This window comes from Staurois parvus, unplaced genomic scaffold (genome assembly GCF_062004578.1).
Source record: "Staurois parvus isolate SC_StPar_1 unplaced genomic scaffold, SC_StPar_1.0 ptg000153l, whole genome shotgun sequence".
Classification (NCBI taxonomy): Eukaryota; Metazoa; Chordata; class Amphibia; order Anura; family Ranidae; genus Staurois; species Staurois parvus.
In genome coordinates, this window is record NW_028317949.1 from 25,058,300 (window position 1) to 25,086,176 (window position 27,877).

Genomic DNA, 27,877 nt, shown 5'->3' on the forward strand with positions numbered 1-27,877 from the left:
GTAAAGTTGTAAACAATTAGCATTTATACAAAATAAAAAACAAGAGAGAGTAATGGGTTTTCACAAACCAATTGTTATTTTTGCCAAACTTATTTGCAATTAACTCCACAACTGAAAGTTAAATGACATTTAACAATTGCCAGATACAAAACAGTCAGCGTAATGTAGCAAATAAAATCCATGCCATGTATTTACAAGAATATTACGCTGACCAATGTGATGCATGAACAGTGTTTTGCAGACTGTGAGTTCATATGAGTTTTGCTGTCCAAGAATCTGACAGATGTCCTCAGATAATTGAAATACTGGGTCTGTGTTTTATCAACGATGCAATTAAAAATAATAAAAACAAAAAACCCTTCAGTTTGTGCCTACTGTTGTATATGTCACAAAAATGCAAATGTGTTACATGTCCTTGTCCAAACACCAGTTTACTTATGTAAGTCATGTAATAAAAGCACAAAAAGATTAAAATATTTTATATATATATACACACACACACAGCATAATGTATATACACACACACACTATATTGCCAAAAATATTGGGATGCCTGCATTTACACGCACATGAACTTTAATGGCTTCCCAATCTTAGTCCATAGGGTTCAATACAGACTTGGCCCACCCTTTGCAGCTATAACCGCTTCACCTCTTCTGGGAAGGCTGTCCACGAGGTTTAGGAGTGTGTCTATGAGAATGTTTGACCATTCTTCCAGAAGTGCATTTGTGAGGTCAGGCACTGATGTCAGACGAGAAGGTCTGGCACACAGTCTCTGCTCTAATTCATCCCAAAGGTGTTCTATTGGGTTGAGGTTGGGACTCTGTGCAGGCCAGTCAAGTTCCTTCACCACAAACTTTCTCATCCATGTTTTTATGGACCTTGCTTTGTGCACTGGTACGCAGTCATGTTGGAACAGGAAGGGGCCATCCCCAAACTGTTCCCACAAAGTTGGGAGCATGAAATTGTCCAAAATGTCTTGGTATGCTGACACCTTAAGAGTTTCCTTCACTGGAACTAAGGGGCCAAGCACAACCCCTGAAAAACAACCCCACACCATAATCCCCCCTCCACCAAACTTGCAGTCAGGCAAGTATCAATCTCCTGGCAAACCGCCAAACACAGGCACATCCATCAGATTGCCAGATAGAGAAGTATGATTTGTTACTCCAGAGAACACATCTCTACTGCTCTAGAGTCCAGTGATGGCGTGCTTTACACCACTGCATCCAACACTTTGCATTGCACTTGGTGATGTAAGGCTTTGATGCAGCTGTTCGGCCATGGAAACCCATTCCACGAAGCTCTCTACACACTGCTGTTGTGCTAATCTGAAGTTTGGAGGTCTTTAGCTGTTGACTCTCTCTGTCATTTCACGGGGCTTACCACTTCGTGGCTGAGTTGCTGTTGTTCCCAGTTGCTCTACTTTGTTAGAATACCAGTAACAGTTTGCCGTGGAATATTTAGTAGCAAGAAATTTCACAGATGGACTTATTGCACAAGTGGCAACCTATCACGGTACCACACCTGAATTCACTGAGCTCCTGCGAGCGACCCATTCTTTCACAAATGTTTGTAGAAGCGGTCTGCATGCCTAGATGCTTGATTTTATACATCTGTGGCCATGGAGGTGATTGGAACACTTGAATCCAATGATTTGGAGGGGTGTCCCAATACTTTTGGCAATATAGTGTGTATATACATATATATATATACACACACACACACACACATACACACACACAGTGGATATAAAAGGTCTACACACCCTTTTTGTTAAAATTTCAGGTTTCTGTGATGTAAAAAAATGAGACAAAAATAAATAATTTCAGAACTTTTTCCACTTTTAATGTGACCTATAAACTGTACAGCTCAATTAAAAAACAAACTAAAATCTTTTAGGGGGGGGGAGTAAACATTAAAAAACTAAAATAATGTGGTTTCATAAGTGTGTAAACCCTCTTCTAACTGGGGATGTAGCTGTGTTCAGAATTAAGCAATCACATTCAAAATCGTGTTAAATAGGAGTCAGTACACACCTGCCATTGATTAACCCCAAATAATGTTCAGTTGTTCTAGTAGGTCTTTCCTGACATTTTCTTAGTCGCATCCTATAGCAAAAGTCGCATCCTATAGCAAAATTCAAGGTCCGCAGAGAGCTTCCAAAGCATCAAAGGGATTGCTTTTTTTAAAGGTATCAGTTAAGAGAAGAGTAGAAAACAATTTCCAAGGCATTAGATATACCATGGAACACAGTGAAGACAGTCATCATCAAGTGGAGAAAATATGGAGCAACAGTGACATTACCAAGAACTAGACATCCCTCCAAAATTGATGAAAAGACGAAAAGAAAAAGGTCTGGGAGGCTGCCAAAAGGCCAACAACAACAATAAAAGAGCTGCAGGAATATCTAGAAAGTACTGGCTGTGTGGTACATGTGACAACAATCTTCCGTATTCTTCATATGTCTGGACTGTGGTGTAGAGTGGCAAGACGGAAGCCTTTTCTTACGAAGAAAAACATCCAAGCCGGCTAAATTTTGCAAAAACACATCTGAAGTCTCCCAAAAGCATGTGGGAAAATATGTTATGGTCTGATGAAACCAAGTTTGAACTTTTTGGCCATAATTCCAAAAGATATGTTTGGCGCACATCACCAAAAGAACACCATACCCACAGTGAAGCATGGTGGTGGCATCATCATGCTTTAGGGCTGTTTTTCTTCAGCTGGAACTGGGTCCTTAGTCAAGGTACAGGGAATTATGAACAGTTCCAAAAAACAGTCAATACTGGTACAAAACCTTCAGGATTCTGCTAGAAAGCTGAACATGAAGAGGAACTTCATCTTTCAGCATGACAACGACTCAAAGCATACATCCAAATCAACAAAGAAATGGCTTCACCAGAAGAAGATTAAAGTTTTGGAATGGCCCAGACCCGAATCCGATCAAAATCTGTGGGGTAATCTGAAGAGGGCTGTACACAGGAGATGCCCCCGCAATCTGACAGATTTCTGCTGTTTCTGTTTCTGCAAGGAAGAGTTGGCAAAGACATCAATGGCTGTGTGTTGAGTTATTTTGAGGGGACAGCAAATTTACATTGTTATACAAGCTGTACACTCACTACTTTACATTGCAGCAACGTGTCATTTCTTCAGTGTTGTCACATGCAAAGATAGAATAACATATTTACAAAAATGTGAGGGGTGTACTCACTTCTGTGAGACACTGTGTGTGATATATATATATATAAAGCTGCATTTCGCCTCTCCTTGTAGACCAGACGGAATGCTCGTTTTTGGCAGCAGTTGCAGCTGTGGGGAAGAGCTGCATGGCGATCTGCTAGCCTGCCCTGTGTGCTCACTTTCCTGTGGAGACATTTCTGTTTTGTTAATTTATTTATTATAAGTGTTACTGGATGTGGGCTATCAGGTAATGCTGCTTAGATATGGAGGCTGCCTGGCTGTCTTATGCAGGATATGGGCGGTCTCTCTGCTGGATATTAGGCTGTCTTTTGCAGAATATGGGGATGTCTCTTGCTGGATATATGGGCCTGTCTTTTGCAAGATATGGGGATGTCTCTTGCTGGATATATGGGCCTGTCTTTTGCAAGATATGGGGATGTCTCTTGCTGGATATATGGGCCTGTCTTTTGCAAGATATGGGGATGTCTCTTGCTGGATATATGGGCCTGTCTTTTGCAAGATATGGGGATGTCTCTTGCTGGATATATGGGCCTGTCTTTTGCAAGATATGGGGATGTCTCTTGCTGGATATATGGGCCTGTCTTTTGCAAGATATGGGGATGTCTCTTGCTGGATATATGGGCCTGTCTTTTGCAAGATATGGGGCTGTCTCTTTGCTGGATACGGGGCTTTTGAAATCATCTGGAAGTGCCTCTGAACTTACTTTGATAAGTGCTGGATAATTCTATTGTTTTGTACATATTATTACACTGCTTTTTATTTAAAAAATCCATATAAATTACTTGTATAGCCCCCCAAATTATACTTTTTCCAGGTTTTCTAAAGGAGGCAGTGCTAGGAGGTGTGTATGGGTGGGGAAAATGGGAGGTTCTAGAGGTGGGTCGGGGGCAGAGACAGGCATGACCTAGGGGAGCGGGACGAGTTCCTGCACCTTTTCTCTGAGAAAAAAACCCCGGTGATACCAAACACACAGTTTTTAATAAAAATCTAAGTACCTTTTTTCCTAATCAATATACAGCCATCATGTGACCCAGTTCTTTTTTCCAACCTGTCTGTAGGGAAACAGTGGCAGGAGGAACTTCTAGTCCTCTACTACTGTGCGCATGCTGAAAAAAAAACAGCCTTTGGAATACAGAGTAAAAATAAATATCAATAAATTGCTTTAAATTATCATACAAATATTTTAAATCAAATCTTTATTATTTTTGACAATAACATGGTGTGAGTGGATTTATGTCGATCTCAGGTTGTGTCACTCCCCTCCAGCCTGTATCTATTGTGTGTATGTGCTTAGAATAAGAGGGAGGAGATGCCTCCATCAATCAAGATGTAATGTGCAACCTCCATTGTGTTTAGCTGTTTTCTGACCATGGAGAAGGAGAGAGGGAGTGGGTTGTTATTTACCAGAGTCTACATGCCCAAATGTGTGACTCTATAGTTACACTGGCTACTCAAATGTGATCAAGGAGGAAATGCTCAGCACAGAAACACACTGAAAACTGAGCATGTGCACTAGCTGCCAACAGCTGCTCTGCAGAATCCCCAGCTGCAGTGTGGACATGGACATGGGGGGGGTTAGTGATGGTGAACATCAGGATCAACCAGGTTTTTTGCAGAATACAAAAAAACAAATCTCATAGCGACCATGGGCAGCATGTAAAACAGCATGTATTGATAGTTTTGAATGATGTGGGTTAAATTACACATTCACATGAAAACAATGTGGCCAATTTACTAAAGTATTTAAGAATCTTTGCATAATAAATTGTGTGAACATTCATTCTAATTATTCAACATAAGAAAATGGTTTTTCATGTTATTTTTTGCTTTTTGTTTTTTGATGCCTTTATCTTTTTATACATTTTAGCACCTTATTGGTGCACCGTTTGTACCTTTCTTACAAAAAAAACTCAATAAAAAGAACTTTTTTTTTAATGTGATAGAAAGCCATATGCATTTTTTACAAAAAACTTTGTGTTATTCAGAACCAACAAGCTGCTGATACCACAAAAATATTTCACAATCCTATTTTGTCTATATTAATATGGGCAATCACAGTGTTTTGACTATCTTTGCCAGTTAATATTGCCATAGCAGAATACATACAGATCATTTTGATAACATCTTCTAAATCTCATACTTCCTGATCCTGATCATTTCAGCTAAGCTGCTATCAACTTTTCATGCGAATATGTATGAGAAAGCACAAAGTGTGCCCACCAGCATGTTAAAATGATGTATGATACTGATAAACACTCCAGGGGCGATGCTAAGTAACAGAGGCAATAAAACACTGTGAAAAGCACTGTATCTAGGGATACACTAAAAAGAAATGTAGTCACATCATTCTTTAGATGACAGATTAGTTAATGAAGGTGTTTGACGGTTTGGCCTAAGGGGAAAGAAAACAACACTGACCAATGCCACCTGTCACAGCTGGAGGATGCCAGGAAAATGACTAAAGCTGGTAATCACTAAAGTTTTTCATGTCCCAACTCCTGTATATCATTTGTTAATGCCAGGCTAGATTTTAAATGTGTGATTGATTTTTAAAGTAAGTACATTATCCCAATTTATAGAACACTCAGTTCAAGGTACAATGTATGTATGTAAAAATGGGCATCTACGTATATTAGAAAAATTCTTGACTCCCAGGTGATTCAAAGGAAAAATATAGTTTAAGAAAAAAAATTCCTTCCCCAGGACAGTAACATCTTCAAACAAAAGTTCGCCCCTGCAGTAATTTCTTTCTTCCACTAGGTGTCGCTAGGTTTCTGCGCTGAATAACAGCCAGTGTCATTCAACTCACTTTCTCTGAGCCCAAGCTGTCATGGATTTACCCCTGATCGGAGTTCACAATAGTCAGTTTGCAACGTAAAATATTTCACAATATAAATATCAATAATTTAAACCATAACGTATATTTCAAAACCGCTGGACAACAAAATCAAAGGAGTGGTTATCGTCAGGGCATGGGAACGGACAATAGAAAGTTTTGTTTTTGTGAGTGCTAGGTCTTAATAATCGCTTGTATGTTATCTTTTGGAGGTTCAGCGGGCTTTTAGAGCTTGTGTAAGTGCTGCTCATGCAAATGCACCCTAAAAAGGTCTTTGTCCATATGAAACACAGAATCTGGTGCAGTTGTGCATTGTAACCAATCAGCTTCTAACTTCTACTTGCTCAATTAGGCTTTGACAATAAAACATAGAAGCCGATTGGTTACTATGTACAGCAGCACCAGATTCTGTGTGCACCAGTTTTAGTAAATCTACCCCACAGTATTTGGAACATATAGGCGTTTTACGATGTCGGTGGGAAAAGAGAAAAAGAAAGCAGTCCGGGGGTGGGGTTGATAGGGTGAGAGTAGAAAAGAGTTGGTAAGGTGGGGCAAAAGGGGGAAAAAGAGAAGTACCGATATTGGTAAGGGTATAAGAGCATAAAGGGTATAAAGTTCAACAAGAAGGTCAAATTTGCAGGCAAAATATATGAAAACCTTCCTTTTTTATTTTTTTTATTTAAATTTAGACATAGTTTAGTTTTAACTAAGTTGTGGTGGGCCCCAGACAACCAGCCTTAGTGATGATTTCTTCCACTACCATCAGGATAGGAGTCATCAGTGCAAATTGGTGCTTAGAAATGCCCTCTGGTTTCTAATTAAGGAATGCCTCACCTAGATGTTTTGGGAAGTGGTGGTGTATAAGTCGATAAACTTGTGACCATAACTCCAAGCCACTGAACAGGTCCACCATATGTGGTAAAATGTGCCTGGTTCTGAAAAGCTGAGCTATAGAAGCATTTAGGGGAGTGGACAGGGACTACACGAGTGAAGCAACTGGCACCATTAACAACCACAGAAGTACTTTGTAATAGGTTTCACAGCTGATGCGTTGGGGGAACAAGATTTACCCACTGTCTATATTTGAGCCTATTTAACATGCCCAAGGTTGATTCCCAGGTCCACTCTCTATTTCTGTGTAGAACTACATGGTGTGCAGCTGTAGGGGTGAATTGGGAGATTAATATAAAACAGAGAAAGGAAATAAATCCTAGAGAATGTGGGATTTCTGTGCACTGCGAATCAAACAATTTAAGGGATAGTCTGTAGACATGTGCATTTCTCAACAAATCAATTTTAGGACAAAAATATGATTTTCGGAGATTCAGATGTATTGCAATACTTCCAAAAAGAGGCCACAAGGTACCTAAAATATATGCGATCAAACGAAAATACGTATTCCGGGATCCCTAGGCACCAAGCCAATAAGAAACTAACAGAAAAAGAACCAGTTGTGGACTCAAGCGGAATAGGGACTTTGTAAGTACTCAGGAATAATTAATCAAACAAAGGAGAAGGTGATCAGTGGTGCATGAAAACGTCTTTATTACAGACAAAATTAAAAGTATAAGTGGTTGTGTTTGTTTTATACTTTTAATTTTGTCTGTAATAAAGAAGTTTTCATGCGATTTATTATTCTTGAGTATTTACAAATTCCCTGTTCCGGTTGAGTGCACAACTAGTTCTTATTCTGTTAGTTTCAGATTCGGATGTATACGAATGGACATAGTAACAAATATCAATGAATCTGAAAAAAATAACAAAATTAACAAACGCATTTGTTTATTTCGAATGTCGTCAAATGGTGTGATAGTAGTTCGGGCCCATGGGGAAATTAATTCAGTTTTTGAAGTTGCTTAACAATTCAGATTCATGTAAAAGTGATTTAAATTGAATTTGTAATTGTCAGTCAGTTCATTTCCACAGTCTAATACGAATCTTAGGTTTGAAAAATTCAGGGCAGCCAAATTTTGTATTATGTATCCCATTGCATCCGAAAATATTGAATAGTTTTGATATATAAATAACGAATTCACTAGAAATATTGAAACCAAAAACTAATATATAGCAATCTTTTGAAAAAACTGCAACATTTTTTCATATTCACCCAAACCAAAAAATATACGAAACGAATGCTGAAGATACAAAACTAATCTCGAAAACAAATTGGTTCAACAAAATGAATATGACGAAACAAAATTCTTGAATGAATGAATGCATCCAAAAAGAATCAAACATTTCCACTGTGCATATGTGTAATAGTCTGTTGATTGGAATATGAATGATGGAGGAGACATAATGCCTAATGTAAGTAGCGAAGGACTTTGGAGTTCAATAGGTGGTGGGTCTTTTTTAACCTCTTGCCGTCCGCCTGCTGTTTATAAACGGCAGGGCGGTGGCAGTCCAGGGGCGGGTTTCCGTTCCTAAACGGCACCCGCCTTTTCTAGGTGTGCGCACCACCGCGATCCGGTGCCCGCTGTGTCCTCCAGGCACAGTGAAACACCGATCGTCGGACGGGACCTCTGTACGAGGTCCCGATCATGTGATCACTGATTGGTGAATCAGTGATCACATGCAAAGTAGTAAGCAAGATGTCACTTCTGACATCATTGCTTACTACGTGTGAAATCTGTGAATGATCACAGAGGTCACATGGTACAAGGCTATTCACAACAGCCTTGTACCATGTGACAAGCTGTGACCAATCACAGCTCACTCAGTACTTCTCGATGACTGCAAGAATGCAGACAGAGAGAAAGAGAAATGATTGCTTTTACATCCTATATGGGTGTAAAAGCAATCAGTGTAAAAAAAAAAATCCTCATCACCCCCCACAAGTAGTACAGTGTCACCATGGTGACACTGTACTGCTAGGGTGACAATATGTAAAAAAAAAATAAAAATAAAAAATAATAATATAAAAAAAATAAAATAAAACTGTAAAAAAAATGTTTAAAAATTTTAATTTTTGGTTATAAACTAATTTGGATTTTTTTTTTCACTAAAAAAATAACAGAATAAATTTTGGCCAAGATTTATGATGAAATATTATTTATTTGCAAAATTTTATAAAAAAAAAAAAAAAACACTTTTTTTCAAAATTTTTGGACATTTTAATTTACATAGTAAAAAAAATAAAAATCCCAGCGGTGAAAAAATACCACCAAAATAAAGCTTTATCTGTCTCAAAAAAATTGGAAAAAGTTCATATGGGTACAGTATTGCATGACCGCGCAATTGTCATTCAAAGTGTGATAGCGCTGAAAGCTGAAAATTGCCCTGGACAGGAAGGGGGTGAAAGTGTCCGGTCTGGAAGTGGTTAAGAATGTGGGAAGTTGTTTTCAAAGCATTCTAGTTTTCATATATGCAGCATGTTAAAATGTATTTGCCAGAAAAAGTTCATGTCTGTCTTTTTATCCATCAATGTGATCAATTCAATAGGAAAAGCAAAGCATGTCAAAGAATTATGAAGCACTTCAAAAATGTGCTGTAATGCAAGCGCATAAATGGGAATCCATCCTAAATAATATGTTTACTTTAGATTTGGTGCTCCACAACACTTCTTCTACAGCAATAAATGTAATGATTCCATACCTGAGGCTTAAAAATGATACTTTTATAAAACTCTTTTCCTTCCAGGATCAGCTGCAAATTGAAAACTTTCAGAGCTACATTGGGGAGGTAAAAATGTCATAGAAGATTAAAGCAGTCACCCTCCACACTTCAGTGCATATGCCAATGGACTGTCATTACTTTTTTCTATGACAGTTCCCGTCCTCCACCGCAGTTCAAATATGAGTTTGCATTAATGTTCAGCCAGTTTTGTAATCCAGACAACCCTACCAGACCCCACACCCATGTCTTTCACAACCAATGAAGAGTTAACCCTCTAAAAACGACTACAAACTCAATTAAAGTGCTGCTGGATAGATCATTGCAGTAGACCAGGGGTCTCCAAACTTTCTAAACAAAGGGCCAGTTTATTGGCCTTCAAACTTTAGAAGGGCCAGACTGTGGCCAGCTGAAGTAGAAAATGTCTTGGTGTCAATGGGAGTAAACAGTGTGCCCATCGTTGATGTCACTGGGAGGAGTAGTGTCCCATCGTTGGTGTCAGTGGAAGGAGTAGCCCCATCGTTGGTGTCAGTGGGAGGACTAGTGCCCCATCGTTGGTGTCAGTGGGAGGACTAGTGCCCCATCGTTGGTGTCAGTGGGAGGACTAGTGCCCCATCGTTGGTGTCAGTGGGAGGACTAGTGCCCCATCGTTGGTGTCAGTGGGAGGACTAGTGCCCCATCGTTGGTGTCAGTGGGAGGACTAGTGCCCCATCGTTGGTGTCAGTGGGAGGACTAGTGCCCCATCGTTGGTGTCAGTGGGAGGACTAGTGCCCCATCGTTGGTGTCAGTGGGAGGACTAGTGCCCCATCGTTGGTGTCAGTGGGAGGACTAGTGCCCCATCGTTGGTGTCAGTGGGAGGACTAGTGCCCCATCGTTGGTGTCAGTGGGAGGAGTACTGCCTCATCGTTGGTGTCCGTGGGAGGAGTAGTGTCTCATTGTTGGTTAAATGGGAGAAATAGTGCCCAATCAATGGTGTCAATGGAAGGAATAGTGCCCAATTGATGGTGCTAGTGAGAGGAATAGTGCCCTATTGTAGGTGTCAGGGGTAGGAACTATGCTCCACCGTTGCTGATAGTAGGGGGAATAATGGCCTAAGGACCAGATAAAAGCAAGCAAATGGCCGTATCCGACCCCCGGGCCGTAGATTGGAGACCACTGCAGTAGACTGACCAACAGACTGATTTATATCTAATTTAGTTACTTACCCCTAGACGCCTTTGAGATTGCATTTTATTATTTTAATAAATATATGATTGCATGGATGGGTGTTATATATGACTTCTGCTATATAGTAGGTAATCTATACCTTAATTTTAGTACTTTGGTTCACTCTTCTAGTTACCAAAGTCTGTGATAAAAAGAAAATTCAGTAAAAAACTAAAATTACAAGAGTATTGACTAATGACAATACTACTTTCTAATCAGGTGTAGGATTCACCATTTACTTGTATGTGACATCAGCCCCCGAAAGTGTGCTTTTTTATGTCACACAATGAGCTGAAAGATGCCAACCTGTCTGAACAATGCAATGGTTAGAGTTAGCATGTAATATTATTAATAATATTATAACAAAAAACAAATTGGGTTGACATCCCTGGTCTTATCAAATCATATTTCATGGGTCATATCATAACTAGGATAATCTATCTGGAAATGCAAAATATTTAGAGGAAAATGTTGTTACAGTTAACTATCCCTATGGGTGGTTATGGAAGTTATACAAAGAAAAAATAAAGCGGACACACCAAACGCATATAACAATACTATGAGTGTGAAAAACCAGGTCACAAACTGAAAATGACAAGAATTTCCAAGGAACCAAAACCCATGCTGGCAGGTCTTTCTTAAACCTAGTCCTCACAGCCTTTAACAGGTCACATTTTTATAATTTCACCCAAGTAAACCTATCACAATCCCAGGCAATTCAAACTAAGCATATGATGAAAAAATGTATTCGCACAAGCAAATGCACTTAAAAATAATCATTAGATTCAGTAATATTGGTAACTGAATTAATATGTAAATCTTGATTTTTCCGTATACCCCAGTGTCAGGAATGGACTTGCCAATAGTGGTGGGACTCACCTGCCTTGTGGGCTGCAGTACCAGGGCTGGCCAGCGGGTGCTCTCAACAACCAGAGGTTCACTTTGGCAATTAGCCATCACCTGGGGCTGATTGCAGGTGGTGTATTTAAGGGATGGCCAGACCTGCAGTCTGGGCCTTGGTGTGTGTTTTTCCATGGGCCCCTGTATCTTGTAACCTGCGTTCCTGTTCCTGTTTCTGCCTGACTTGTTGCCGACCCTGCCTGATCCTGACCTCTGCTGACTTCTCCTGTTTGATCCCTGGCTTGTGACCCTGACCATTCTCTCCGCCACCTCCTCCTGTACCTACCTGCCCGATAGTTATCGACCCGGCCTGTCTGACTACATTGTGCTCTTTATGTGTATGTACCTGTGTATCTATATCAGTTTAGGTTTGGGTTTGTTTCACCTTGTTGTATGTATTTGTGTTAGCTTGGGGTTTGGTGCACTGCGTTTATATTTGTATTGTTAGTCTTAATAAATTGTCTTATTTATACCATATATGAAGCCTGCGTTTCCCTGTGTCAGTACACACACCTCTGGTCACACCCGCATCCCTGACACCCAGACTGACTTCACCCTATCTCACTATCTAAGCCTCTACATTAGTCTTCTAATGCTTAATGCCAGGTATGGATTTTTTGCATAGTAAATGGCTCCAGCTTGGACCAATATAAGTATACATATGCCAGACCTGGTTGATCCCTGCGGAATCAGAGAATCACTGTAGTAGCCGTTGCTACTACAGTGAAGCTTGCTGTCTTCCGTGTCCTGTGCTGTGCAGTTTCTCTGCTGCATAGTGATTATAGGGAGTCACTCACTCTGGAAGGACACCATTCAGAGACCACCTTACATTTTTCTAAATGAATTCAAAGCATTCTCTGATAGGATGAGGTGGGGATCATCAGCTCACTGCCTCACCTCTCCATGTTGTTCAGAGGATGACTTGCATTTATTGAGAAAAATGCAAGGTGTTTTTTGGATGGTGCCCTTGCCAACCAAGGGACACCCTGTGTTTACTACATAGCAGGGCAGCCAATTAAGCAGTGGAAGCAAAAGGCATCAAAAATCACTTTAATAGTAGCAGCTACTACAAGGATAGGCCAGCTATGGAATGTGTGTACTTGCATTGCTCCAGACTGCACCAATGTAACTATGCAAAAAATGCACTACCTGGAATTCAGCTTTAAGCTGATTGTGTACCTTTACAACCTATAGAGAGACTCAAGAGGCAGTGGGGGTTGTGAGAAAACCCAAAATTACATGCAAAGTCAGTATTTTTGCCTAAAACATAATCTCTGATCTGTAATCTGGATCTCTCTGATTATTTTGACTTTTTTTTTTTTTACTGATTGCAATTAACAAATAACTGTAAAATCCTTGCGTCATGACCTGTCAGTGTACTTACAATTTGGAGTTAATTACTATTAAATTACTATTTAATTACTATTTAATTTCTTTGTATTTATCCTCTAGATATGTTTGAAAAAAAGAGACACACGAGTCTCAAAATACGAAAACTGGCGGTACTAATTCTGATCTTTAATAGCAATTACATTTCTAGGAAAGTATTTCTGATTAGAGCATTGACTAGTTAATAAGATTCATTTCAGCACAGTTTGTCCCTATTAATTTCCAACTGAACTGAGTGTAATAGGAAAATAACATAATTTCAGACTTGTCATAGTGCATGTTATTGGAAAGATGAGGAAGCAAATCAGAAAACTGCCTGCATTATCTCGCTTGAGGCAAGCTGTTCACTTAAAGGAACGCAAAAATCAATGAGCTCTTTTGTTGATGCACTATATCTAAAGACAAAGAAGAGATATTTTATTCTCTAGAAAACCTAGGTAGCGAACAATGAATAAATGTATGTTCTGTTTTGGGAATCTATAAAAAGACATAAAAGGGATTTCCAGGTTAAAGCAGATTTCAACTCTTAAATTATGTCCACTTTGATCAACCAGGAAGGCATAAGGAAGACAGGGCAAAAAACAGGAAACTACAGAAGCCTACCTTTCAGCTGTAAAAGGCAGGTCCCTTAGCATTGCGTTTCTGGGTTATGTGACCTGAAATTGGCATTTTAGATCACGTGACCTGCAGTAGCTTTGCACTGTGATACACAGAGATTAAACAAATCCTACATTAGTTGTACCTGTTTATCTGCGAACCCTCAATCCTGTACAGCCTCATAAAGCACATGTTTTATACAGCATTTCTGAGCTTCAGAAGGCAGGGGGCGGGGGATCTGATGTCACACACTGCACAATATTGAGACAATCTGAGACCTGAGTGGAGGGAAAGGCCACACCACCTCTACACAGTCTCATAGGGAAACATGCAGAGCTGAGGCTGTCAATCATCTGCTGTCTGCTGGAAGAGGGTGGGGTCGTCTCCTGGGATTGATTGGTGTCAACATATTCTCTTAGAAAGGACTCATTCAGATAGAAGAGGAATGACAGAGCAGACAGAAATCACACTTGGTGCTTTGAATAGAGGCAAGTACACTATAGAAGAATATGCTTTGTTAACTTTTCATTTCAGGAGTTTACAACACAATATTAATTCTCTTTGATTGATGTGGGAACCAGAGTGCCAGGCCACTGCAACTTTATGTGACCTAGAACCAGAGTACAATGAAACCTACTTTTCACAGCAGTTACATTTTTATTACCAAATCTTCCATTTCTAAAACCTGCCTGTTTACGTAAGTTGACCTAACTACAAATAATGTTTGTTTTAATAATAACATTTCAGTTACATTTGAATTTAAAGTGGTTGTAAACCTCAGACATGAAATATGAACAAAGCATATCCCTCTATAGTGTGTACTTATCTCAAATAAGAGCACAGAGGGGTAGATTACTAAATCTGGTGCCCTCCCACTCTGATGCAGCTGTGCATGGCAGCCAATCAGCTTCTAACCTCAGCTTGTTCAATTAAGCTTTGGCAAAAAAACCTGGAAGCTGATGAGTTTCTATACAGATGCGAGCCTGATATTGCACTCTCCATATTTAGTAAATAAACCTGAGTGTCATTTCTGTCCACTGCTTCATTCCTCTGCTGTCAGCATAAATCACTTCTGACAAGTTTTCCTGACAGTAAGAGGAAGAAGCTGAGAGGGGAGGGACCTCCAGCACACAGCTTCTAGTTGACAGCATCAGCTCTGTTTCTGTGTGCTGTGTGAAGGAGGGTGACCCTTCCCTCCAATCAACTCTTGGAGCTATCCTCACTGAGCTCTGCAGTGTGTAATTTCAGCACTCAGTCCTGTTTTCTGAAAGTTCAGAAAAGCTTTTAAAAATGCTGTACTTTAAACAGATGTAGAAAAGAGAAGACTGCAGATAAACAGGTACAACTTGCGTAGGAGGATTTGTTTCATCTCTGCGTATCACCTGAGCTCAGTCACTTCACTCTGTATTTGTAAATACATATGGGAAAAACAAGAAAAAACACACAATAGGGCTCACTCTGCTCGTGCATTACCGTGGTATCAAATGCTTTATTTAAAAAAAAAAAAAAAAAGTGACACGTGCATACTGACAAAAGGACCATGAAAACAGACATGTAGCCAAGTGAATCAGTCCTAGGTAGTGGGGGTCCTGTAGAACAGGTTACCAGTTGTAAAAGCTGACACGTTTCAGGAGACACACTCCCTTCCTTGGCTCTGAGGAAGGGGGACAACTTCCGAAACGCATGAGATTGACAACTGGTAACCTGTTCTACAGGACTCCCGCTACCTAGGACTGATTCAATGCACGAGGAGAGTACACCCTGCTGTAGTTTTTCTTGTCAGTGATAAGATTTCCCTGTCTTCAGAGGGCTGCACCTCAACTAGCGACAGTTACCGTGAGACTCTGCAGAGCATGAAGATTTGAGTGCTGGTGGTCTTTTGACTTTGACTTATAAGGGGAACAAAGTCTACCTGCTTAGCACTTCAGGCACTTCACCAGTCTTCCCAATACGTTTTTTATATCTGTAACACTGGAACACGCCTGCTGGTGATGCTGGAACACCCACTGCAGGATCCTTGCTGTCTCTTCTACTGAAAAAAACTTAAGTAAAAAATGTCAAAAGTAATAAGTTTCTCACACTCACATAACAGTCAAACCTGCCGTAAAAGTCTAAATGTGATTAGTGATGCAGGAGGCAGTGAGAGTGGAAGTTGCACAGCACGGGCTCCAGGAAGTACACTCCAACTGCCTTCCTAATGACCATACAAGGTGCTCTTTGGAATCAGGCTGCAGAGGATTACACAGGACTCACATTATGGAAAACTGAACAAACTTTCTAAATTTAGCACAATTGCAGTGTTTACTGGATAGCATAAATAGCTCACTGATTGCTTTCACTCATTGCCTAGCATTGCTCTTGTTACTTTAATACTACCGAAAGCTGCTGATAGGTATGAAGGGCGCCCAGCTTTCAAAAGCCTCTGTTTCACTCAACTGTCTCTAGCTTCATGAACACAATAAACATACTATACTAAAGCAAAAAAAAAAAAAAAAAAGACACAAACAGGGCATAAATATAATATTTAATAGTAGTAAATGTTTTTAAATGACTACTATTTGCTCCAATATGTTCAAAAGACAAGAAAGTAAGTTGCTTAAATGTTTAAAGCATGTGTAGAATTTTACCTATCATAGGTGAATGGAGTACGCAGATAAGAAGCTCTGACCTTACTCCAACATTACTTACTGTACAGGTCAGTGACTTAAAGTATAAAAGCGGCGACAATCAGCATTACAACACAACACGGTCCTAAATCTCCTCCATCAGGTTTTGCACTATGTGTTACCACAACACGTAATAAACTTCCATCGATACAACAGTTGGTGTGTGGGCTTTCTGTTCTCTCAACCTGTTGAAATGGGGGAACCTCACAGCACTTATCAGTGGGATTAATATGCTGTAGAATTCAGCACTGTTTAGACTGGCGCTTTGTAAGTAGTATTGTCAGAGTTCTCTCAGCACATTTTTTGCTTTAAAGCAGAACTCCACCTAAAAAGAATCCGAAAAAAATCAGAAGCCAAATAAAAGAAAATAAAAAAGCAGCTTCTCCTGCAATATTTACCTTCAGTCCAGAGCTGCCTCCCTACCCCAGCACTGCTTCTTTTCTGCCATTTGAGGTCTTCAGTCTGATGGCCAGCATCATTCAACCCACTCTCTTTGAGCCCAGGCTTTTACTGACCCACCCCAGGCTTTCTAGACAGCAAAAGGAAGAGCAGCACAGTGATGAGCTTATCCTTGCCACTCTGCCTTCTCCTCCTATTAGCATGCTACCTATCAGCACACAAACTGAATGGCTTTTTTTTTTACATAGTTAGTCTGGCTGAAAAAATACAAAAAAGTCCATCCAGTTCAACCATTAAAAAAAGTTATAATCCTATACCTACAGTTGATCCAGAGGAAGGCAAAAAAAAAAACCCAGCAAAGCATGATCCAATTTGCTCCTGCAGGGGAAATAAATTCCTTCCTGATCCCCCGAGAGGCAACCGGATATTCCCTGGATCAACTTTACCTATAAATGTTAGTATCCAGTTATATTCTGTGTATGTAAGAAACAATCTAGGCCTTTTTTGAAGCAATCCACTGACCTGGCCAGAACCAACTCTTGAGGGAGTCTATTCCACATTTTCACAGCTCTCACTGTGAAGAAACCTTTCCGTGTTTCAAGATTAAATTTCTATTCCTCCAGACGTAAAGAGTGCCCCCTTGTCTTCTGTGATGACCTCAGGGTGAATAGTTCTACACCGAGTTCACTATATGAACCACTGATGGTGGTTTTTGCTGCCTATTTCTCTCACATTCAAAGCCCTGTTGTACAGGGACTGCAAATGTCTGATACTTTGTCAGATTCAGCCACTTTTATTGTTTGCACTTAAATACATTTAATGATTACAGAGCTGCACTAACTTGTGTCTTGTGCCTAGAGTTCAGCTTTAAATTTTTAGCCGATACAATGGCTCTGAGGATGTGCAAGACCGCATGCTGTATTCAATTGATATTATGCATTATATCTCAATTATTTATTACAGGTACCTATACAGCGCTGTCAATTTACGCTGCACATTACATATTTTGTACATTCACATCAGTCTCTAACCCTCAAGCGGCGTACAATCTAAGGTCCCTAACTCACATTCATACATACACATACTATGACCAATATAGACAGGATCCAATTAACCTACCAGCATGTCTTTGAAGTGTGGGAGGAAACCGGAGTACCTGGAGGAAACCCACGCACGCACAGGGAGAACATGCAAACTCCAGGCAGGTGGTGCCGTCATTGGGAGTCGAACCAATGACCCTAGTACCGGCAGGAGAAAGTGCTAACCGTTTAGCCACTGTGCTGTCCATTATACAATAGAGCACATTGTAGGGCTACTATTTGTAGACATGCAGATGGTAGAGAAGAACTTTTGAGTATCGGTATATGCAATAAATGTACCTCACAAGTTATAGAACACTGGAACACTTCTACACAGAATACATATTGCAGACAGTATGTGATATCCAGCTACTAGCTAGATCTCCATCTTAGTGGATAACCCATTCTGGCTGAATGCTCTTTACAGAGTGACAGATTGATGTCAAATCTTCAAAGTACTACGCTCATCTTTGTTATGTAATCCAAAGCAACAAAGGCATTAAGAAGAGCTGTATTACACTTCAAACAGAATAGCTGAGAAATTACTGGGAAGAACCAGACATACCCTAGAAGAAATAAACTGCTAATAATCAAAGAATGTCAACATCTTCAATTTACAATAATGAAATTTCAGATATTGAGACCAGACAGTTATTTCAGATGTCAAATTGATATGAAAAGCCCAAAAAGAATCTAGCCAACTCACAATCAATACATTGCAACTGATAAGAGAAAAGCCACGTTGGGAAGCCAACGTAATTAGAAACTTTTTCAGAAACTTCACTTTGCAAAGTAACAGTTTGTAATTTAATGCAGCCTTTACATTTCCCATGTTTACAGAAATTGCTACCAAATAGACACATATAAACGGGGCAGGTGCTAGACTAGTTTGCGCACTAGACAAGACCAGCTACTTGAACCCCCCCCCCCCCAAAAAAAAGAAACAAAACAAAAAACTTCACCTGTAGTTTTACTTCACCCCTCCTAGCATACATCCTCTTTCCCCTCAAATGTTCCACCCTAGCACAAATCATCTCCCTCAAATCCCCTCCTAGCCTGAATCCCCCCAATCCCACCTCCTAGCACAAATCCCCCTAAATCCCTCCTCATAGTACAACCCTCTCCAAATTACCTTTCCCAACACAAATCCTTCCTCCCCACCCAAATACCCCCTCTTAGCAAAAATCCCCCCCTCCATGCACAATCCCTCTCAATCTCCCCCTCGTAACCAAAATCCACTTCAATCCCCCTCTCCTAGCACAAATCCCCCCCCCAATCACCCCTCCTAGCACAAATTCCCCCCCAATCACCCCTCTAGTACAAATTCCCCACCAATCCTCCCTGCTAACACAAATCCCCCCCCATCCTCCCTCCTAGCACAAATCCCCCCAATCCCCCCTCCCAGCACCAATCCTCTTCATTCAGTCCTCCCACCTAGGACAAATTTCCCCCAAATCTCCCTCCTATTCCTAGCACATATCCCACCCATTCCGTCTCCTAGCACAAATCCCCCCTCCCCATTACCCTTCCCTTCCTCCTTTCATTGTTTACAATTCCCCTGGCCTGTAAGCCTCCCTTCTCCCAACTTACAGACGGGAAACCCGTTAGAGGTGCGGGATGTGCTATGCTCTCATACCTGTCAGTGGAGCGACCCTCCGTACAGCACATGACACAAGATGGCTCTTGGGACGGTCTGTACACAGTTTGATTACCCCCCCCCCCCCCAGCATCTCCTCCAATGATCGCTCATCTCTCGGCAGCAGGGAGTCAGGGAATGAATCAAACACTGAACATACCGATATAAGAGTAATCCTATGTCACCTGCTTTATGGGGGATCGCTTCACTGACAGGAGAGGAGAGCACAGCCCGCACCTACTGGCGCTCTCCTGTCCTTTCTCCTTTGTATGCCTCACTGCTCTAGACTGCTCTCCCCTTGTCTCAGCCGTGAGTGAGGGGATGGGGGAAGGCACCCAGAGGCCAGGCATAAAGTCCATGGAAAGACCAACCTGGAGAGGGTGCACAACTGAAATCTGCGGGGTGTAGCCCATCGCAGCACCCCTCTAGATCTGGCCATAGTAGAGGACAGGGAAACCAGTGGCCGTGGCTGCACCCTACGTGGCTGCCAAGTTTGTCTAGTGGTAGCACCGGCCCTTTTTATAAACAACTCATCAATGCCTAATCCAAAAACAAAAACTCTGTTCCAGTCTGCCCCTCCAGAGCCAGTTTTTTCCCAGTGCGCACCATGATTGTGTTATTTGTGCAGCAAATAGGTGATGCCAAGATGTCAATCAAAGCCCACATATCAAAGACACCTTTTCACTTCCTATGTCGCTGTCAATCAAAGCCCACATGTCAAAGACAGCTTTTCACTTCCTATGTCGCTGTCAATCAAAGCCCGCATGTCAAAGACACCTTTTCACTTCCTATGTCGCTGTCAATCAAAGCCCACATGTCAAAGACACCTTTTCACTTCCTATGTCGCTGTCAATCAAAGCCCACATGTCAAAGACACCTTTTCACTTCCTATGTCGCTGTCAATCAAAGCCCACGTCAAAGACACCTTTTCATTTCCTATGTCGCTGTCAATCAAAGCCCACGTCAAAGACACCTTTTCATTTCCTATGTCGCTGTCAATCAAAGCCCGCATGTCAAAGACACCTTTTCACTTCCTATGTCGCTGTCAATCAAAGCCCACATGTCAAAGACACCTTTTCATTTCCTATGTCGCTGTCAATCAAAGCCCGCATGTCAAAGACACCTTTTCACTTCCTATGTCGCTGTCAATCAAAGCCCACATGTCAAAGACACCTTTTTCACTTCCTATGGCAGCAGCATAGCACATATCTGCTGGGCAGTAGGCAAATGTCAATGACCACAAGCAGCAGTTTGAGAAGATGAGGGCTTGGCTTCTGACAAAAAGTTGAAATTTGTACTGTATAGCATAGGTTGCGAATCAGGTTGTGTGAAATAGAGGATTAAGTCAATTACAAAAGTATAACTATCATTTGTTTACAGGCCTGTAAAATAGAATGTTATACTTTAAAATATCTAATACATTTTTACATACCAAAATTACAGTACTCACTACTAGGTTAGAAATGAGGCTACTGGACAACCTCCTAAAGTTATTGGAAGTGATTTTATTGTTGTGCCTATCCCTTATAGTGATAGAACAACATCCTACCAATCCTTCCAAACACCAGGTCCAAATCTACAAAGAGTTCAGAAAGGTGATTTTCTCTTATTCACCGATTGATGTCTGAAGACTTGCACATCCTAACAAAAGGCAATACACTTTCTATGGATTTGTCCACAAAATGTACTCAAGATTAAATTATTTTTTAGCTTTATCCCCCATGGTTAACCCTGTCTGGACTGCAGTCATAAAACCTGTAACACTGTCAGACCAGACACCAGTTTTATTAGACCTATCATTGTTCGGGGTTAGGAATAGACAATACCACTGGACACAAAATTAATATTTACTGAAACATCCACTTATGCAAGCAGTCAGTGGCTGCTTTAAAATTTTTTAGACTTAATAATGTTTCGGTTGGCTATCACAAAAGCATTTAGTAAGAGACATTGTATTTCCTCCACTTCCTTTCTTAAAACATAAGATAGCGAAAGACACATTGCTTAGAAAACTGCATGAATCTGAAGCACAACTCACTACAATTGGTAAACTCAGGAAAGTCGTAGGACTAGAGAACCAACTTAAAACTCTTGGTCTTTAAAAACTTGATCTTAAAGGAAATACTATGAATACTTCAACAAAGCGCATACAATGTTAGCTAACAAACTATGGGCTACTACATCCCTCACCACTCCTTAGCAACTCTTTAAATCAGAAATAAACTCATCAAATAAACTTTATACTACATGGAAAGTCCCATTTCCCAGTACAAAAAAAAGCACATGAGCAGCCGGTGCAGCAGTACTGGAAACCTTCAATGTGGAATCCACTCTTCCCTCTGCCAAGTTGACATCACAAGCTTTACAGTTACCGATGCCGAGTTTACTTCCGCTTTAAGACCTGATGTTACCCCCACCTACGACCCTATGGAAATACCACAAAATGTTTGACTCCTACTACAAAAACCTATATAGCTGCCTCACCCAACGTAACGTACCCTACCTGCATAGCTGGCTTTTCAACTGTTTATATCTGACATACCTCTTAAAAAAAACTTTCACTGGAAGACACAATTGAATTAAACAAAGTTATTACACCTGAATAAGTCATAGATGTTAATAAACACCTCCCCCTGCACAATTCGCCAGGATCTTATAGCCCGCCTTATTAATTAGACTTTTGTGCTTCAGTCTGGATCAGATATAAAGTTTGCACTCTTACATCACTGTACGTTCTAGACCAGGCAAGGATCTCACTCTGTCTACCAACTACCAACCTAGTGCCCTCATAAAAAATGACAACTAGAATTTGTATACACACGACAAGCCAGAGAAAACACTAGGAAAACTATAACCATATTAGATTTAGTAAGTAAGTCTAATAACCAGACTACATTCCTAAATCTAGGTATACAAAAAGCCTTCATCAGGCTAAGCTGGGTTTTACAGGCCCTATTCTTTCAGCATTGCATTCCCTTTTTTCCCCAAAGCTGGCCATAGACGAATAAAAATTTAGCCGTTCACCAGGGACCAGCCAGCTTTTCATTCATGTGTGGCCATTCCTGCTCGATGAGCTTGATGGGAAATATTTCTAAAACAGCAAATTTAGCTGCTGATTAGTATATTCTGACAACAAAGATTCCCAGTGTCAGAATACAATGTCTTAGCGGGGAGGATTCCTCTATCCACCTCAATTTGTGTGGATGGAGTAATCTGTTTTTTTTTGTATTCAGCCCACTGGGTGAACTATAAACAAAAGATCCATTTCCAACCTAATCAAGCATCCCAGGTAAAGCTATCTCAAACAGCCTTAAAGACTTTACCCATAAGCAATGACAACCACCAGGGTTACCTAATATCCTCTTTGCTTTTTGTGCTGTGTATAAAACTCCTGGAGGAGGCTATTAGGACTGCAGATGACATCCAGTACAGGGGTGAAAATGAAATCCCATGAATACAAACAGTATACTCCTGCCCTGACCTACTTAAACAGTTCACTACTTAATCTACATAACATTCTAAAAAGCTGTGGACCAATATTGGAGACAAAGGCATTCTCATATTTATCCTTGAAGCTCAAATTAGGTCAACTCAGGAATACATACATATGGTGCCTCCATGCTCTAAGACAGGTGTCTCCAAACTTTCTAAACAAAGGGCCAGTTTACTGTCCTTCATACTTTAGGGGGACCAGACTGTGGCCAGCGGGAGTAGAAAAAGTCCTGGTGTCAGTGGCAGTAAAAAATGCCCCATGACTGGTGTCAGCGGGAGGAATAGTGCCCCATCATTGGTATCCGCGGGAGGAATAGTGCCCCATCATTGGTGTCAGCGGGAAGAATAGTGCCCCATCATTGGTGTCAGCGGGAGGAATAGTGCCCCATCATTGGTGTCAGCTGGAGGAATAGTGCCCCATCATTGGTGTCAGCTGGAGGAAGTGCCCCATCATTGGTGTCAGCTGAAAGAATAGTGCCCCATCATTGATGTCAACGGTAGGCATAGTGCCCCATCATTGGTGTCAGCGGGAGGAATAGTGTCCCATCATTGGTGTCAGCGGGAAGAATAGTGCCCCATCATTGGTGTCATTGGGAGGAATAGTGTCCCATCATTGGTATCAGTGGGAGGAATAGTGCCCCATCATTGGTATCAGTGGGAGGAATAGTGCCCCATCATTGGTATCAGTGGGAGGAATAGTGCCCCATCATTGGTATGAGTGGGAGGAATAGTGCCCCATCATTGGTATGAGTGGGAGGAATAGTGCCCCATCATTGATGTCAGTGAGAGGAATAGTGCCCCATTGTTGGTGTCAGTGGCAGGAACTATGCCCCACGGGCCAGATAAAATAAAGCAAAGGGCCGCATCTGGCCCTCGGGCAGCAGTTTGGAGCCCACTGCTCTAAAATATCTGGAAATGAGACTTACCCATCTCTCTATGCCGCTAAATTCATCCATGATTTTCTGAAATTAGAAAGCTTTTGAGGAAGTGGAGCAAACATGAGATCTATTTTTTTGGATATATTGCCAGTGAAGCCATGACAGCTTTACCCAAAATTCTATATTTATTTGAGACCCTGCCAATATCAATTCCTATGTCAAAACTCTGCAGAAAGATATCAATAAATTCATCTGGGACTACAGACTGCATAAAACTTCTAGGTCAGTCATACAAACCAGAAAATCTCAGGGTGGTCTTGGAGTACTAGATTTGATAAAATATTATCATCGTAACAAATAGAAGCAAAACAACTGTTGTCCTTGCCTACTCATCTCTGCTGCTATATACGAACACCTGAAGACCAAAAACCATATACTCCCCACAATACATTTTACCAGAACTATCTGGAACTATTGTAGTGAACACTACAAACTCTTTTCTCCATTATATCCCCTAACCAACATTCCCTATAATCCATCTTTTCCATAGAGTCTCACCTCACCATTTACAACCCTTTAGGAACAAAATGGATTTTTGCAGTTCATACATATTCTTGATTCCATAACCCTTCAAATGAGAACCTTTTAAACCATCACAGATAAACAAGCAGATCTGATAACTGATTATTTTACCTACTTACAAATCAGACGTTATATCTTGACCTCCGCACCCTACACCTTTTGAAAAATTATGCTTTTAGGGTCCTTCCTTAATACATACTCATAGTTTACTTGTGGTCTCTGAAACATTTGCTCACGACATCCTGAACTAATTCAAACCCAGCTTTGGATACACTCAGTTTGGTTACTATGTAGTGACCTAGAAGTTATTATAGTTTGTTAATTCAACTTCAACTTTACTGATATCTTCATCACTTGTCCATTACGAGGACACGCCTCTTTAAATGATTTCACTATTTAAAGACATTTTTGGTTAGTCTTGTACATATTTTGAAGTTTGAACCTTTTAATCAAGCTTGATAAGAAAAGCAAAATCAGCTAGAAGAGACAAGATTCCATTTTAGCGAGAATCAAATTTCCAGTATGAGTTGTATTTCAGTATTTCACATTTCCTCTCAAAGACCTGTCCGCGATACCAAACAACACGCAGACCTAGGAAATGTATAAAACTATAACATACCCATCCTCCCTGCTCTTGGATCCAGTTCTGCAAATGTCTGTTCAGGTAGTCAGTCATCCATCCAACAATGGAGTCTACCAGAGGAGACATCTCTCGATTGACACTTTCCACACACATAACTCCTCCAAATTCAAAGAAAGCCACAATACGGCCCCAGTTTATCCCATCATGAAAGAGCTCCTCCACCACAGCAGCAAAGCGAAGACGAACTGTGGATGGGGTAAGATGGAGAAGCCCTGATATATGTCTGAAGTCCTGCTGGTACATACTGGAAAACTCATCTCCAGCACGGCTCAGTGTCTGAAATAATTCTGGGGGAAGGGGTTGTAAGGGGATATAATCCTCATTATTATCATCTAGCGGTTGGTTGGCATCTTGAGGGGCATTCCAGTCCCTCTGGGAGACATCCACTTCTGCTCGAGGTAAAGGGACAGAGGAAGCAGCAGATGTGGTACTTCTATGAGCAGCAGGTGCATTGTCTAAGACTGGAGCATCACTTGGAGTTTCATTATCTGAAGAGGAAGCAGCAGGCAAATCTGAAGCAGGTGGATGTCCAGTTGGACCTCCTTGGGTAGCAGACACCTCTTCATCGTTAACAGAATTATTGTTAGCAGCAGCAGAAGCTTCTGAGAGTTCAGCAGTTAAGTGTCGTCCTTCTTCCCAGTCATAGCCCCTCTGCGACAGCTTATAATGGATGTATTTCACCACTATCTCCCGATGATCGTACCCTCCTCTCCTGGGATGAGCCATATTTTTAATTTCCAAGAATGGCTGGCAAAAAATTAGCGATCCAAAAAACAAAATCGTAATAGAAAAATAAAATAAGGTCGCACCCCAACCAGATCTCAAAGCAGCGTCCACAACTGTTACACTTTAGTTGCGTGAGCGGTGTTACTCTGATGCTTTTTCATTCTTCATCCTCTGCATCCCCCCTCCTCTTCCTTCCAGTGGAGTTCTGTAAATTTACAGTAAATTCCCCCGTAAAGGTGTTTTCATTATCATCAATCAAGGGACGTTCCCTTCTTCACACTGAAATACAAAATACATTCATTTTACGCCCATGCGGCTTTTCCTGGTGTGTCATGCCCAACTTTAATAATGCAAATACAAGTTGCAGAATCGGGAAAAAAACACGACTTACTAATTAACTGCAGTAATGCAGTAAAAGCGAATAGTGTGTGCGCAGGGGGGGAAAAAAAAAAAAATCACATATATATCCGATGTCTCATTTGGTTACCCAGGCTAGGTGGCGTGTATACGGATTGAACTAGATATTTGAGCATGCATACAAAAATGATCAATTATGTAATATACTCACTTGCTTCCCCAAATACGGTTCGGCTGTTGGACTTCCCTGATCATCTGAATCCATGAAAGAACTTCCACCGATTGTGAGGTTACGTGAGCTGAAATCTTCAGGGGCCCCTGGATGCATCAGTAAAAGTGGCCAGTTGTCACATGAGCATCCCTGGGGAAAACAAATGCTTCTGGGGCCACCCAGGTGACCCTGCGGTCGATTGAAGAACCCAAAGGCAATTTTTCCTCCTCGGATCCAAGCTCTTGCAGCAGTGTGTGCACTCCCACCAATTCAATGCCTTGCATAAGCCACACACATATGCTGCACAGCCAGGGCAACAAGAGAAAAAAACAGCACAAAAATCCCTTTCAATGAATCCAGCACAGGCTGCAGCAAGAGCAGTGCAGTCATCTGGCATTCAGCAAGCACAGGGAATGTTTAGGTCTGAGTGTAATTCAGTTTCTTTTTATTATGCTTCCTTCCTTCATCTTGCCTCCCTACAGTACAGTGTGGAGGCGGGACACGGCTTACTATTCTATCCTGTGTGTATGCGTACAGCAGCCAGTCAGTCTGTGTGTGAGTGTGTGAGTGTGTGTATGTGTGTGTGTGCTGGGCGGACTAAATTGATTTCTTTCTCTTTCAAGTGCAATGCGCATGGCAGTAGAGCTCCCTCTATTGACGAAAGTCCAAACTGCAGTTTACCTCAAATACTACATGCAAATTGTTGTAGGTTCATTCAGATAATCTGACAGTAGTAGCTGCAAACTCAAAAATGACGACATTAGGGTTAGGCGCACGAAATACAATGAAATACCAGTCTTTGCAATTGTACATGTTAGGCTCCATGTACATTGTAGCTGATAAACTCACGTTTAGGAGCTTTTCTGCGATTTTTTTCAGCAGCCCCTGAACTCTCCCTAACGTTTTCCTATGCGTCCATGTACACATTGTCGTTTACAGTTGTTTTTTTTGAATGCAACAAACTTGCGTTCAGGAGTAGATTTTGTTTGCGGACTTAAAAAAAAAAAAAAAGTAGATTTTATCATCGCTTCTCGGCCTTTTGGCTAAGATCAAGTGTAGTTTCGGCTCCTTGTTTCTTGGCCAGAAGGTGCCTGGGGTACCCGAGGGTCGGCCTTGGGGGGAGCGTCTCTCTTCGGAGGGCCCCCCCTTGCTGCTATTGGCCTAAGGCTTAGTCCCCAGGCAACGGGTTGCGATCGCCCCCGCCTGTCTCCCTAGGGTGGCTGGTGGTGGGTTGGAGGCAGGCGGACCGGAGGTATGGCGGCTGGTGCTCCGGATGCACCGAATACCTTGCGGCTGGTAGTGACCGAGCAGAAACGAGCGGAGGTTGGTCTGCATTATGTGCAGAAGAAGGTGATTGAGGACCTGTTTGGTATGGCACGGGAGAGCATATTTTGCATGCAGTGTTTCCCGGCAACCGGTTTGTTTGATGTAACATTCTGGAAAAAGGAAGATCTGCAGACAGTT

At 41.2% G+C, this 27,877-nt stretch overlaps 1 protein-coding gene across 1 annotated transcript in view; it reads right to left on the bottom strand.

The window, feature by feature from the left end:
* BCL2 (BCL2 apoptosis regulator) overlaps window positions 1–26,969 on the bottom strand; it is a 247,575-nt gene extending 220,606 nt beyond the window's left edge. Inside the window, exons 1-2 of the mRNA XM_089674872.1 lie at window positions 26,414–26,969; window positions 25,096–26,124 (exon numbers count right to left, since the gene is read on the bottom strand). Of these exons, the coding sequence (XP_089530998.1) occupies window positions 25,096–25,845 (750 nt within the window). The 5' untranslated portion in view covers window positions 25,846–26,124; window positions 26,414–26,969. The remainder of the gene's footprint in view (window positions 1–25,095; window positions 26,125–26,413) is intronic.
* Window positions 26,970–27,877: the final 908 nt, after the last annotated feature.